The following is a 16710-nucleotide window of genomic DNA, read 5'->3' as shown; positions in this document are numbered from 1 at the left end:
TAGCAGTTCTGCTACAATTTTATTATTAAATAGTTTTCCTCCCAACTGTAAGTCAATTATAGTAACTATTTGTTTGTGTATTTTCTTGATTTTTTCAATAACATGTATTATCTATCATAATAGATGTAAGTCTGTAGATAGAAACTATATATTTATAATATATTATTTCTCTATATTTATAATACATATACAGGGTGTTTCAAAAAACATGTGCCATCTCGCGTGGAGAGATTCCTCACACCAAAATAAGATTTATTTTTCATATCAACATAGGTCCGATTCGGCTTTGTTTTGTAGTTACAGGGTGTTAAAGTCGTAATATTTTTTCTATTATAATTTTCTTCCAATATTAAATAAAATAATACGACCAAATGAAATTTTGAGGGTAAAAGTTACTGTAAATGCGACATATTTTAATGCTAAAAAGGTACCCACAGATTCATCACGGACATGCATATGGGTCATCACTGAAATATTTTCCAAAAAAAACCATATGTCCGCCACTGACTTTTTTCTTTTGATAGCAAAATTGTATAGGCCGTTTAATATCAATTAAAAGTCGTATCTTGTTATTTTGTCGATTTCGATCTCCTTGATGAGATAAACGCAATTTTATAAATCACAATTATTAATAAAATTAACAAATTATTTATTTTATCTAATTTAGTATTAAATATTATTACTATTAGTTATTTCTATTCGTTCAACCTACAGCAAATTCAAATAAAAAAATAATGGAATTTAAGATAATTAGAAAAGACCTAATTTTAAAATGTTTTAAAATCCTGTAATTTTAAAACTATGCATTTCCATATCCATGTTTATAGGAACTATTTTTCATATTTTTGATCAGGAATCAATGAGTACTTATTTAAAACTTTCGCAAGTTAATGATATTAAATTTTTTTAAAAGTTGCTATTGGACTGGGACCAAAGCAAATTAATAAAATTGCGTTTATCTCATCAAAATCGACAAAATATCAAGAGACAACTTTTAATCGGCATTAAACGACTTACACTATTTCGCTTACAAGAGAAAAAAGTCAGTGGCGTACATACTTTTTATAGTAAAAATATTCCAGTGATAATGGTCCCTGGTATAATTTCCACACTTTTTTAGCATTAAAATATGTCGCATTTACAGTAACTTTTACCCTGAAATTTTCATTGAAATCACTATAAGTACTTGGAAGAAAATTATAATAAATTGAAAAAAAAGACATTAACAACCTGTAGCTATGGAACCAAGCCGAATCGGACCTATGTTTATATGAAAATTAAATCTTATTTTTACGTGAGGAATCTCCCCACGAGAGATCGTATGTACATGTTTTTTTGAAACACCCTGTATTGTTTCTCATGTAATTTATCATATTTAAAATTAAATTATTGCCTGTTTAGATGTACACTTGTTTTGTTTACATCAAACGTAAATTAAATGCCAAGAAAGTGTACTTTTAGTATTTACTCCTACAGTCATATTCAAGCGGGTAAAATTCTCAAAAATGAACGTCGCTGAGAGTCTTTAGTGTTTCCAATTCTCAGTTGTTCGCATTTTAAAAACTTTTTATAAGATGTTCATATATATTTATCAACAGAATGTATAAATAGTAACGTAGAAACTAAAACTGGGTACTTGCAGATACTTGTTAAAAATTCATGGTATAGGTGTCCTATATTATTTTTAACGCCGATAATATAGGTTTTATTTATTGGTATATTTCATTTATTTATTAGCTTTAGGATTAGACTCTTATTGTTCACAATTGTATATTTTTAATTACTGTTTACAAAGCAGCTACGCAGCTACCATATTATGCTATTTTGCATTTAAAAAAGTTTTTCGACAAGATTAGACTATGACATTCTACAAATCCTTCTTATATCTTAATAAATGCTATTGAAATACTCGGATAAACTGTTTTGTCGTATAATAATCAGATTGCTAACCAATAATATTAGATGGTTTCAACAGCACTACTCCGTTTTCTTCTCTAAACTGCTGCCCGCAGCCTCGTTTGGAAAAGGTTCCAAACATAGTCCTGTTTCTGCTGAATTGGTACAAAAATCGTACTACATAGTTTCATTTTTCAACTTCCTATTCAGAGTGTGTATTCGGCGTCTACTGGTAGTCCCATTCTTTGCATTTGAAATCTAAGTCTGCACTGTGTCTTGTATGTTGTAATTAGTATACACATGCACAATTATTATTCTTTTATGCGCTGCGTTTAACAGTCTTCTGGTTTTAAATGAATTTAGATCCTTATCATTTTTTTTTTTCTGATTGACAGTGACAGTTGTTGCTTCTCTGCCATTTTTGGATGGCATTTATGATATGCATATGAAGGCCATATAAAGACTAAAATTGAATGTTTTAGGCATAGTTTTAGGGTTGGCGAGGTTAATAAAAACACTTTATTTCTAAATCACAAAAAGGCACTTTAATTTTATTTATTTACATATTTCCAAAAAGTAAAAAAATAAATAGCTTGTTAATGTTATAACTAAGGCAATATTGTATTTCTAAGGAAATTTCTCTATAGAAGGATAACTAATGCAATATTGTATTTTCTCTATAAAGGTCGTAATAATAAGAGGGTATAATTAAAGAATCAGAACTGAACACACTTAATTTCGTGAACTCACTAAAATTTCTATAGTTGATTCTACCTGATATGTTGTAAAGTCTGTAAGGACTGAAATAAAACTTTTTGATTCCCTTCGTAACACGAATTCAGCCGACATTTATTAATACGGTATTTAGAGTAGAATTAACATAATTTATTACGTAATGTTATTCGTTTTATAATCGTATCACTTATACTCATGTCCTTAAAACAATACTGCCAGCTGAAATAAAGAAGAAATAGTATTATTTATTTAACCAAGAGAATAACTAATAGGAGTATATGTTAAAAGAGAATTAAATTAAGTTCTTTTTGAAGTCTTATGTTATGGAATGTATACCGTGCTGGCAACTGTTACTTTTGGGTCGATATTTACATGTGCGGAAGTAAATCACATGGGGATCTTATTAAGTCGAAGTGAGAGAAATACGACAGTGTGCTGTTGCGTTGCTGCCAGTACGCCTTTCCCGATCAAGTAAAGTAAAACCACGATCGCCAACCGCTTATTTTTAAGACTTTTTTTTTTCGAAAAGGTAACTAGATAAAATCATTAGATATGTTTCTGAGTATCTGAAATGGAATTATAAGGATATCGTTAGGGTGTCCATTTTTTTATAACGAGAAAACGTCAATAATCGCGATAATTTAAAAACTCAACTTTTTTACACATAACATGCCATAAGAACCACTTTAGATATTGAAGCTTTTTTTTTTATTTTGAAGATCGGATCATTTACAATATGTTTACATAAGAAAAATTCGATAAGGTTGTTTTTTTCTATTCTAAAATTTAAACAACCCATTCATTTAGTGCATAGCAGTTTTCAGCGATCGTGTAACTTTTTTATTTATAAAGATTTTTACATACTGTCTGCGAAAAAAGTTTTTGAAAAACTACAATCAATTATTTCTAATAGATTTCGATTTTTGAATTCAGAGTTCTAATAGCGCGGCCACTGTCGAACACCAACTCAATTCCACTTATTTTTACCAAAAATGCAAGTGTTTCTAACTTGTATTTAAACATTTTCAAGCTATAAGGAAAATTACGACTCGTTAATAAATAAACAAAAAGTATCACGAGACGTAGTTAAATTGTGAAGCTGAACGCATGATGTACACATTTCCCTAGAACTTTTAAGTACTGACAGAGGTACTGATTGGGTCAACCGGTCGACTGCGATAAATCTGCTGTATCCCCTTCCACGCCTCTTAGCAATGTGCACATTTTCTCGGTTTACTTCATATGTTTGGCAACGTCTTTACTGTTCCCTCCTTGTTCTGTACATTATAAATGCATTGTACTCTTCCTACGTACGGAAATCTCGACCCAAGACTAACCTTTGCCAGCCCTTAGTATGTGAGTAGTTTTAAAGAAATAAAATCTGTTATGAGGCTAATAAGGCATTCTTGGTGGGTTTGTTTCTTGATATCTCTTGAGTCTCCTTAAAGTTGAATAGAAAAATATAAAAAAAAAATATTTTTTTTAGACTCTAAATTTTTTAATGTCTGAAAATATGTATTTGTAGCTTAGTTTTTCGAAGTATAATTTTAAATAAAATTATTACGCATTATATACCTACAATTAGGCAAAGAAAATAAAGTCCTACTCTGGGTGCCCGCTCACCAAGGGATAGAAGGCAATGAAAAAGCAAATGATCTAGCTAGAAAAGGAGCGAACACTCCACTAACTGGACCAGACCCGTTCTGTTCCAAGCGGGAACCAACTGAAGCGGAACTGAAAAATCTGGAAGACTCCATCCGTAACCTGGAATGGGTGTCCTCCAACGGTCTAATACACTCGAAAAAGTTCTTAAGAACTTACGGCCGAGAAAAATCAAAGGTTTTCCTTGATTTAAGTAAAAAAAAATCTTCGGATTATTACGGGGTTTCTAATAGGACACTGTCTCCTCAACTAACACCTCAGTAGGCTGAAGCTGAGAAACAACGGCGAATGCAGATTCTGTGGGAAAAATGGGGAAACACCAACCAGAACACCTTATCACTGAGTGCGCCGAGACGACGACCGTTCGTGCCATGAACTTTGGTACGGCTGATGTCGAGGATGGAGAGTGTCTGTGGAGCCGTATCAGATATTTGCTTTTGTTAAATCCCTGAGACTGTATGATTTATAACTCGTTATAACTCAAGAAAGGGGTTATAACTCCAAACACACAATAGATATGTGAGGTCGCGGTGATTAACTCCTCTTCTAAACATTCTACATTCGACAAGTCCTTCAATTGCAACTTGAGCTGGATCTCTAACTTGCCGTGAGTCCGGGCTGTAGTATCACGATAGCGTTCAAACTTTTTCCATGATGCTTTGTATACAATTCATGAGTGGAACGGTTCTATCGTCACTGAAAAATCAACTTTACTAATAGAAATGAAATTTGGCAGGATTAGGATTCCGACATATTATGTCAACCGAACTTTATTACATTACTTGTCAGATTGTGATACACTCCTTCTTTTATCATAAGAGACCGAAGAGACTTCAAAAGTTAATGTGGTTTGAATGGAAGTAAAATTGGTAGGGAGTTGTCTACATAAATTATACCGGGGATGTACCGGGCATATATTCATTATACGGTCTATAAATCCTTACCTGTTTCCAAACATATCCCTTACTATGATCTTGTCTATATAAATTGCGGAATTCATAGGAGGAACGAAGGTCTCGTTACGATTTTCATAAATATCTGGATTGAAAAAGAATAGATCTGCCTCGATCTCTTTAACACTATCTGGATCTAGTGATCCGAATTCTGCCACTGCCAAGCCGTACATTCTCGATCCTGTAATAATGAAATCCTTCACACTGAAAATATAAATTTACGTTATTATTAGTTATTAATATTTTTGTGTTAATTCTTAACTTACTCAGTAAAAATCTCGAAATCGACAGACATGTTCGAATAAATCAGATTCATTTTTAAAAATCCTTTTATTGAATCAGTCTTCTGCGAAATGTGGACAGATGCTTGTAATTGTGTTCCTAGAATAAAATTAATATTTTTTAATAGCAATAGTAACTTAATATTTATGAGCAAGCATTTAGTCATTTAAATTAATACGCATGTGTATGTGAAAACGAAAAAAATAGGTTTTTGAAATTACTTTACCTATCCAGCATTAGCTTTTATACAAATATGTTTTCGTTTTTTGCAGTTTTGATTGATTACTGGCCTTTCAACTATTTTTTGTTTTGATTGGACGATGGTATTATTTATCTTTTCAGTTTCATTTCAGTCACCTTTCAATCCATGATGTCAAATTATTTGTAATAATGAAGTTGGAATACATTTTTATCAATGAATTATTGATTATTGAAATGTCCCACGGTGGTTATTAAGGTGATATTAATCAATACATAAAAATTATTAAACGCCTGGTCATTATACTCGAAAAATAGGTATAATATGCTGGCGAAGTTTTCCCGAATACAATTCGGACCACCCTGTATATCTCAAATAAAATTTGTTTCATTGTTAAAACTCATTAGTAATTTCACAAACACTGAACGTTTATTAAATACTGTATCATTTAATTATATTCTTACCACAGTGTGGACTTGTGCTTCTTGTTGAAAGGTACATAACTCCTCTTCCACGAACGTCTTCACCAATTTGTCCGATCTCATCGGCGATGTAAGACCTATCAATGGCCAAACGGCTGTTGGCTTTTTCCAATTGAGGGAAACAGTGACCGCTCTCGAAGGAGGGTAAACCGCCATTGCAGTTAAACGCAGTAAATTGGCAATAATCTGCTTTTTTATTCTTATTTTTAACTTTGTTCAGAACCGTTTCGATGTATAGTCGAAAAGCTCTTATATGACTGCAGGCTGAATCTCTGTCTAAAGTTGGGCGGTTTTCTGGAAAAGTATTAGATAACTATTAAATTTAATATGGACGTAATTTAACATGGACTTTTTACCTAAATGGGTTATGACTATGGAGTTCTTAAGGTCAGTACAGCCTGGTTGTTCCTGACCTCCATTTGGATAAAAGTCTACATGTCCGATGGGTTCCCACAATCCAAAACCATCAGTAAGGTACTGAAATTATCGAGAAAGAATACGATTTAGGTCATTTAGATTTATTTTTACTATAAGTAAAACCTAATATTAATACATCTAACAATAATTAGAATATTGTAACAAGAAGTTTGAATTTTATTGTTTCATCGATTATTTTTGTTCCGTGTTTAAAGTAATAAGTTAATATTAAGTATTTTTGAAAAATCAGCATTCAAGTTTTTTTTTACAAAATTATCCTTTATTGGGATGTGCCACGTTTATTGTTATTTCAAGCATATTCGTTATTAAAATTCATGACGTTGACTGTTGTCATTCTAATAATTGAAAAGTAAATTAATTTTTCTATCGTTTTTTGAATGCTGTCTGTTGAAATCTCTTTGGACAGACTTTAGCTATATGCTATATTCACAACGGAAATGTGCGAAAAATCATCTTGTGTTGAATTTGATTTTCTACTGTTATTTTTTGAATTTGAATTTTAATTTCATTATTTATTTTTTTATATTTTTTTTTCATTATTATTTTATTTTTTTTTATTTTCATTTATTTTATTTTTTGCATTTTCAATTTCATTTTTGATTTTTATTATCTTATTACTGTTTTTCTACACTTATTTTCTTAATTATCAAACATACATATGTATAAAATTATAATATAAGTTAGAATAAGTTATGAATGAGTGTTTTGACATCCACATTCCTCCATAAGGTCGATTTCCTAGCGACGTCTGGCGTCGCTGCGTACTGGTTTGTTTCCCTACAAAGCGATACCTTACTTTTCATTGATATACAAGTTTAGTAAACCACGTACGTGCGAAAAATGAGCCAGTGTGCGGCGAGACACGGGCGCCAGATGTCGCTAGGAAATCGCACCTATAAGATTCTGAACATATTTTGATTCAAAGTCTAAATCTGCAATATTTAATTATATCTGATGATCTGAAGTTAATCAAAACATTGTGTTTCATGACACACTAATTTTTTTATCCATAATCAAGGTTTGTACTTACTGGACTAGCATCTGTATGAATAACGTCTACTAATTCTGCGTCACTTCTGTCCAGCTTTTTATGTTTCTCTTTGAAATAGTTATTTCTAAACAATGGACCAGCCGCGTCAAGACCTGAAAGATATATATCAACTAAGGTACTCACTGAGAGGATTCAATAGTGCATATAATAATATACAGGGTGTTCTTGGTTGAGCTAGCATTAAAAATAGATATTTAGGAAACTTATTTGTTAAAATAAAAATGTGGCTCTCAACTGCCTTTACTTTTGAAGTTTTTTTTTCAGTATGGAGCATTGATGTGCAGAAAACTCGATTATAAAGGAGGCTTAACAAGAACCATACAGTTTATAGTAATCCAAGTTTACCTGTTATCCTGCCAAGCAAGTATCCTTTTTCTTTTAAAATTTCCGATGCTGTCCCAGCTACATGGGCACCCAATAAAAACCTATTAAGTGCATATTCCTTGGGTTTGATCCCTTTTCGACCAGTTTTAAAAGCAAAATCCCTAGTTCTCTTCCAACTATTTCACTGTTGGCAGCTGCACTCACATACTGAGGACCTCTAGCTCCTATTTTCCAGTCCATCAGAAGTACATTATAATCGTCCTGAAATCAATAGTATTTTATGTTTAGTAGGTACGAATTCTAGTCATGAGATTATTATTGTCTATTGGAAATCAGTAAAGTAGACAACTATTAATGCAAAATAATTTAAAATGTTATAAATAGATAGAATTACAGTGGTTTTACATTTTAAACATACTACCGAAAGATAAATATAAGTTAGAAAGGGTTAATATATTTTGAAATAAGTAACATCAACATTATCATCTTATAAGGTAATGTTGATGTGAGGTTAAAACCAATTTTATACGACCAGCACCTCTCATCTGGGGGGGCTAAGCCTCTCCCTAGACATCACCCACCATTTGCGCCACTGGCTCCGGAAGTGAATATTTTCTTTGGATCTACAGCTTGATCCGTAAAGTAAAAATTAAAGAAAAAATCGGCAAAACTTTGACAACCGTAGTCTGTCCTGACAGCTGTATTTGTCAATTTAATTCACAGGTAAATGGTATTTTCTGCTATTTTTGTGTCGTCTGTCGTCTGCCGAAAACATCCATCATTTAGAGGCTGTAAATATTTCAATAATTCATAAAAAAAACATTTCGTTATTTCTCCACCGATAGCATTGATTTAATATTAAAAGAGAAAAATAACCTACTATTTAAATATTGCCTTTAACATATATTTAAATAATTATATGGATAAACAGTGTAATTTGCATCAAATACACAATCAATTTTGATTTGTGTATTTACCATCGTAAATATTGACGTTTCTTTCCCAATATGCCAATTTTCTCGATTGTTTATCTCTTTGCATTGCATTGTTGTAAAAGCCACTTCGAATTATTGTTAAGTAACAAAATTGGCCATGGTAATGAAATTAGCGACATGTTTTATGTATTATAAGGCCAACCACTCGACCAGCTTTTAACTTTGTTTGCACACTTTTTGTATTAATTCATTTTGAAGCAAAAAGTAATTAACATGTTATGTAATTTTTAGAATGTACTTTTATAATTGTCCGCCGTTTTTTGAAATTTACTTTAATTTAAATGTAATTGACTTTCCTGAATAAGTCATGATGCAAATAAACAGTTTTATTCGAATTGATGAAATTCCAATGTAAAAATGGCCACACACATACGGTTTTTTTCTCAAGGTTTGGACAGCGCAGTCTAAAGCTTGTTGCGCACTTGTCGGACAAGTAAGCGACAAGCTTAAGACATGAGATTTTTTCAACGTGTATGGTGAATACCTTGAGGCTGCCAAAAAACCTATTATAAGCAACATATGCAGGCAAACATTATTTGAACCAGTAAAACTGCCGTGTGTGGAAATATCGAAATATTTATCTTACTGAAGATCTTAAAATTACTGAAAAAATACATATGAATGCGTACTAAAAGATATATGTATTTCTATTTACAACATTCTCGTAATTATCTTGAGTCTACTTACCAGCTGTAAATATGCATCTGCTACTAAAAGAGCGTTTTTCTCATTCCATTTGCTGGTGTACCCATGGACCAAAACTTTTAATTTATTTTTGGGATTGAAACTAGATTCTGTGATTGATTTTCCTCCGTCATTGTAGAACAAAACTTCAGGCATAGAAAAGTTGTTTTTTCTCGTGAATAAATAGAACTTTGTGCTTAAAGTATGTGGATCCTCAGGTACTCTTTGCAAGGGAGAGTTACCATGGGGAAGAGAAAAACACCCCACTGTTTCTAAAATCACGAAAATAAAATTCCACTAAATTTTAGTTTTTAAAAGATATTTTCAGAAATATTACAGTTATTACAGGCACCATACAGGGCGAGTCTTAAATAAGTGCAAATATTTTTAGGGGTCGTATATTTCGACCCCAGAAACACGTCTATGAGTTTTTTTCGCCAAAAAAAAGATGGTGAAAATCATGAGAAAATTTTCTTTCAAATTTTCTCACGTTATAATTTTTTAATCTCTGATATTACCATGATTGCGGCACTAAAAGGGATGGAAATACAGAAAAAATCCGGTGATTACCTATATGATATCCGGTGACATTTATTATGGACTTATTTTAAAAACAGCAAAGGAGAAAATATGTTTTTTTACCTAAATCTACCAGCCCTGAAAATGTTTGCACTTATTTAAGAGTTACCCTGTATAATTAAAAAAAAAAGTACAAAAATTAAAGTACAACATTTTTTCCATGTTTCCACTCTGTTAAAAGGTGGTATTTCGCCATTTGTGTGACTATAAAGAAACATAGATGTGACCAATACAGGGCCATAATAGTTAGTTGATTGATAGAATTAATATTTTCATAAAAATTTAATAAAAATAAATAAAACCTAATAAAATGTACTTTAGTATTCATTTAGAAAATAAATATATTTTTTGTATGTTCATAAAGGTGCGCTCATACCGGCTGCGCCGCTCCACGCCGCGCAAATCATTTTTTTTTCAAGACATTGACATGTACTTTTGAAGTGTATTTTTTTAGCGCGCACAAAAGTATATGTTAAAAAAATGATTTGCGCGTGTTGGTGCACCTTAATATGAACTCTTTTACCTCTGTGTGTGAATATTATTCTTTATTATTGTTATTTTAACGTAATGGATAACGCAAAATTGTCAACTGAAATGCTTTGCTGGATTTTTTAATGACATTATAGATAAAAACTAAGTATTAAAAGTTATAAAATTCTAGATAGTTAATAATAAAAAAATAAATAATGGGCACCGAATATCAAAGTTTTATTGGTTTAAACCTCTCTATATAAGGACAAATTTAAATATAATTGTTACATATCAACATGATTTCAAAATAGGAAATAATTAACAAGTAGAGTAAATAGTGATCATGAAAGAATTAAAGAGATTTACTTAAAAAATACGATATTCCTAGTATAAAGATATACCGGGTGCGTCTTACACCAAAAGCGGCTCACCCTTATAATTTTTTGATTTTTTGGATGAAATAAAATTTGGTATGCCAGTTTTTGACATAAATTGGGATTGACTGACGCTTTCAATTGTTTTTGGTGATTTCTTGTTTCACCGGAAATGACTACAACTTTTGATTTTTAAATAGCACCCTGGGTATTTACACCATATTTGCACCCTGTTAATTATCCCCTTTATTCGATAGAAAATGTCACTCTGAATAGAATGACATATCATATGTCACCTTTTGACATTTTTGCTTTAAAAAATAGTATTTTAAATTTCAATCTAGAGTGCCATGGCTGTGTTAAAAGCACTAATTTTAAGTCTTGGAATCTTGGAAAAATATATTTGATCGTCTAATGTTTTTCGTGGCTTGACCTAGGTTAAAAGATGCCCAAATCGTATTTTTAATCATATCTTACTTTTTTCAAATGGAACGAGGGTGACTCATTAGCATACTTGGAAAAAGCATTTTTTTACGAATAATTTGGTACTCTAATCGCATGTTACAATTTCAAATAAACGATATGAGAAAATGTCAAAAGTTGACATATGATATGTCATTTTATTCAGAGTGTCATTTTCTATCGAATTACCTAAGTAAAAAAATACCGAGGGTGTCATTTAAAAATCAAAAGTTGTAGTCATTTCCGATGAAACAAGTGACCAAATAAGTGACCAAAAACAATTGAATACGTTAATAAATCCTAATTTATGTCATATCCAAGCAAATCACGTTTTTTTATCTGAAAAAATAAAAAAGTTATAGGGGTGAACCTTTTGACGCACCCGGTGTATATGCATGATTATTATATCATAACGTAATGTTCATTAACGCAATTTATTTACCTATAAAAGCGAATCATACCTGCTAAGGTATCTTCTCAAATGATGTAGAAATAAATTTTTAATAATACTAAACTAATTTTATTTTAAAATAATCGTATACAAAGACTTTTGTTACTTGCCATAGCATATCATTTGGGTATTCCGTTCCCTGTATTGATAAATTCTAGCTCTTAATCTATGCCTCAAGTTCTCGGCGGCCTTAAACGGGAACTGTCTAAACCTGTGGTTCTTGGTCAGTTGGGCATCGTTGCAATAAATTAACACAATCAGCAGTATGACACAATTTTTAAGCCACATTTTATTCACTACCGTGCTTCACGAGTTACTGAAATATGTTTTTACATATAATCACATCACTGTATGCGGGTTTATTACCTAATATTTCGTATATGTTTTCGTAAAAGATGTCCACAAAACTCGTTACATATTCAGGTACCTGCTATTCGCGCGAATACAAAATTACTACTGGTCGATATTAAAGCAATGGCGAAAAATTTCTTCCATCCACTTTCACTTTGCAGGTGATGGATGGTATTAATTTAACCACCGCGTCGTAAAATGTGCCAAGAGTTATGCGACATTCAATGTTAAATTCGGAAAAACTGGTATTTATTTATTTATTTTACCATCACGTTGCAAGTACCCCCATCAAAAAGTGTAAATGCTCTTACTTAACTTTTTTATCTGTGGATGGGCTGTATGAACCAGTATGTTTTCCATATCTTTAACAAGTCGAATTCAATTTTATTATTCATAATATAAATTAAATATGCAATAAAAAGTCGGCACTCGGGAGCATATTTTGAATTGTTCTAGTTAGTGATGAGCAACCCCCCCTACTGTGGAGTTTGGTAGTGGATGAACTATTAAGCGAACTAACTCTATCGGGAAGGGGGACTGCATAGAGGGAAACATGAAGGCACCCCGTGTGATATTATCCAAAGAGGACTCCGTATTGCTGAGAGAGAAAAAGGTGCAGGACCAGATGGTGCCATTTACCAGAAAACGAAGTCTGAAAAACTTGAAAAGAATCCATCTAGATGGAAAGGAAATACTGCCATCACAAGTCAAATATCTGGGAATAAACCTGGACAGTAAACTTCTCTGGAACAGGTATATTAAAAATATAATAAATATTACCAGCAAAGCCACAAAGGCTCTCATAATATGCAGAAGACTGGCGGGAAATAGATGGGGCTGTGCCCCTAACATTTTGTGCTGGATGTATACCATGATAGTAAAACTGGTTACACATGATTACTTAGATAGAGCAGTTGCTTGGTACACAAAACTAGAGCAACATACAGCAAGGCAAAACCTGTGTAAACTACAGAGACTGGCATGCATCACAGGTGCTATAAGAACATGCCGAACAGTAGCAATGGGGAGTCATCCTAGACCTAACACCGCTGCATATTGTCGTCGATAGTTATTCCAATGTGACAGTGATTAGAATGGTCATTCATGGATTCAGTATTGGGAGAATTTTCAGGTCAGGGCCTTGGTACACCATCATAAAGAAAATTCCACTCCTCCAACTCCCACTGGACATACCAAGAATTTACAAATTTGAGAAACACCTCACTGTAGTATTCACCAGTAAAAAGGATTGGAAGAGAGAAACGTTTGCTCAGCATGTAAAAGACCATATCATACCATGGTATACTCTCATGCTTCCAAAACCATAACAAGGACAGGAGTATTTGGGCCGAAAACTAAATACTCTGAACTAATGGGTACCTACCCCAGCATCCTTCAGGGAGAAATCTACGCTATCGAAAGATGCGTACAATTTATCTTAAATATCGAAAACATGAAATAACCATCTTATCCGATATACATGCAGCACAATGAAGCTATGAAGCTGAACAAATTAGGCAAAGAAAATGAAGTCCTCCTGCTCTGGGTGCCCAATCACCAAGGGATAGAAGGGAATGAAAAAGCAAACGATCTAGCTAGAAACAGAGCGAACACTTCACACCTCTGGTTTTAGTGGTATAAATATAAGGTAAACATTTTTATAAATAAATAACAAATAATAAGTATTTTTAAATAAATGAAAATATAATATTGCATAAATCTGAAACTAAAAAAGTTAAATCATAATTTCACTTTTGATGTTACGGTAACCAAACAAAAAATTCCATAAATAATAAAATATCCTCATTTCGCCATGTTTAAAAACTAGTATGTACAAACTTTTCTTGAGATAAAAAATGTTAATTTTGTTTGTTTTCAGGTCATTTACATAACCATCTAGAACACCTATGTAGGCAAAAGACCAATAAACCAATTTTAGTTTTCTACATCATGTAAGGAATTAAGGAAATAGAAAGTATTCGATATCGATATTTATAAAGCAAATTAGTCCTCAGAATTTCTTATACAGAAACAGTAAAATTAACTTTTCTACTTTATTTATGTTCTTATTGTTCTAGCCATTATAAGTCAACTGTTAGTTTCAATATTACAACCTTTTTAAACAATATTTTTATAATGTTACTGGGGTACTGGGTACTGGCCCATTTTGCATCCTATAATGCCTATACCCGGTGCGTCTCAAAAGTGGCTTACCCCTATAACTTTATTTTTTCACATAAAAAAACAAGATTTGGTATGTTAGTATATGACATAAATTAGGATTGATTGACGTATTCAATTGTTTTTGGTGACTTCCTGTTTCACCGGAAATGACTACAAGTTTTGATTTTTAAATGGCACCCTCGGTATTTTTTTGCTTTATTCGATAGAAAATGACATTTTGAATAGAATGACACATCATATGTCAACTTTTGACATTCTCGCTCAATAAAAATTGTATTTTAAAATTCAATCTAGAGTGCCATGGCTATGTTAAAAACACTAATCCTTAATCAAGGAGCCTTGGAAAAATAGATTTGATCGTCCAATCCTTTGAGTGTCTTGTCCTGGCCAGTTAGAAAATGCTCAAATCGTATTTTTAATCATATCTCAATTTTTTCAAATGGAACGAGGGTGGCTCATCAGCATATTTGGTAAAAGCATTTTTTTACGAATAGTTTAATACCACACACTTGGTATTTCGAGTCAAATTTTCGTAACAAACCGCAAGTTATAATTTCAAATAAACCATATGCGAAATGTCAAAAGTTGACATATGATATGCCAGTGTATTCAGAGTGTTATTTTCAATTGAATACGTCAATCAATCCTAATTTATGTCATATACTAACATACCAAATCTTGTTTTTTTTTTAAGAAAAAAAGTTATAGGGGTGAGCCACTTTTGAGACGCACCCGGTATATATGTCCTATAATGCTTGTGTATACGTATTTTTATGTAGTTAAGCTTCATTCAGAACCTCGAAATTAGTGGAATAAATAAATTAGTTGTTTCAGTTAAACTTTATACTGATGTTTTGAGTTACTTAAGTTTACGATCATTGACAATGTCTAAAAATTACAATTAAAATTATAGATTAATTATCCTAGCAACAGCCGTATTCAATTGCATCCATAGAGCAAGCTTAATATTTAGCTTATAAAAACACTCGACGTTTTTTTCTAAACACAATAATTACTAAATAAACAAAAATACGAGTAGCGGAAAATAATTACTCTTGACGGATTATTCGCAAATTTTGAAGTAAAATTAGTTGAAAAAATTAAAAGTTCATTAACTTTTTCTACTAATTAAAAATTATTACCACTAATTTTCACGATCTGAATGCTTACATTGAAATTAGAGGAGCAAATTTTTACGGTAATTGAAACCACTAATTTCGAGGTTCTGAATGAAGTTTGTTATAATTTTGTTTTTGTTGACTGTTATAATTTGTCTAATTAAAGAATATTTGATTATGACTTCTTTTCAAAAAAATCTAAAGATCTAGAAACAAAACAACAAATTTCCAACAAAACAACACATTTCTAAAGATCTAGATCAGTCAGAGATGGAGCTTTCCGCTAAAAATAAGTTTTCTCTCAGTTCTTTCTCTTGAACCAGAGTTTGGCTAGCTCTGGTCAATTTACTTACTTGTATCTAGCCCCAGCAGGCAACTATTAAGCCCGACCAATCACGTTAGAGATTTTGACCCCCAAACACAAATGAATTAACACCCTCCAAATAACCACGCTAAACAACCTGTTTGGTCAAGCTTAATAGTTGGCTGCTGGGGCTAGATACTAATTTACTTTCATTATTAATATTACTAATAGTAGAACATATTTTTGCTTCAATGAAGTTATGTAAACATTTTATTTTGATTTGTTATTTCACCGTTGTTAAGAGGTACCTAACCGCTAATTTTGAACGGTAATTTCACTATTTAATTGAATTTGTTGCAAATAGTGCCAATTTTAACATTTACGCACTAGTTCCAAGGATAAAAACTAAGAAAAAACAAACAGAAATATTGCTCAACTCAATGATTTATTCATTATTTCGTCAATACATGTTAGGAGGGTCTAGCCATTTGAAAAGCTATCTTAAATACTGATAATTATTTTTAACATCTATAATCTTGAAAGTACTAATATCCAAATTTTCAGAAGATAAAACAATTACCAAGAAAATGAACTCCCATCTCTTATTTAAGTTTACTTTCCAGAATACAATAAGATTGTATGTTCATTATTGAAAATTTTACAAGCAGTTCTGTGGTAATATACTGATTTACCTTCTTAAGCTTAAGATAGTTGC

At 31.8% G+C, this 16710-nt stretch overlaps 1 protein-coding gene across 1 annotated transcript; it reads right to left on the bottom strand.

Annotated features, from left to right (window-relative positions):
* Positions 1-2412: 2412 nt before the first annotated feature.
* Positions 2413-12612, bottom strand: LOC115887416 (pancreatic triacylglycerol lipase-like). The gene is given in 10 exon segments (XM_030906828.1): positions 2413-2850; positions 5238-5450; positions 5513-5627; positions 6192-6503; positions 6566-6686; positions 7678-7790; positions 8044-8118; positions 8121-8283; positions 9705-9973; positions 12149-12612. Coding segments are annotated over 10 exon segments (1638 nt in total). The 5' UTR covers positions 12327-12612; the 3' UTR covers positions 2413-2771.
* Between the last annotated feature and the right edge of the window lie 4098 nt (positions 12613-16710).

The sequence above is a fragment of the Sitophilus oryzae genome, unplaced genomic scaffold (assembly GCF_002938485.1).
Source record: "Sitophilus oryzae breed Bouriz unplaced genomic scaffold, Soryzae_2.0 scaffold_575_pilon_pilon, whole genome shotgun sequence".
Lineage (NCBI taxonomy): Eukaryota > Metazoa > Arthropoda > Insecta > Coleoptera > Curculionidae > Sitophilus > Sitophilus oryzae.
This window is presented reverse-complemented; position numbering and strand designations above follow the sequence as displayed.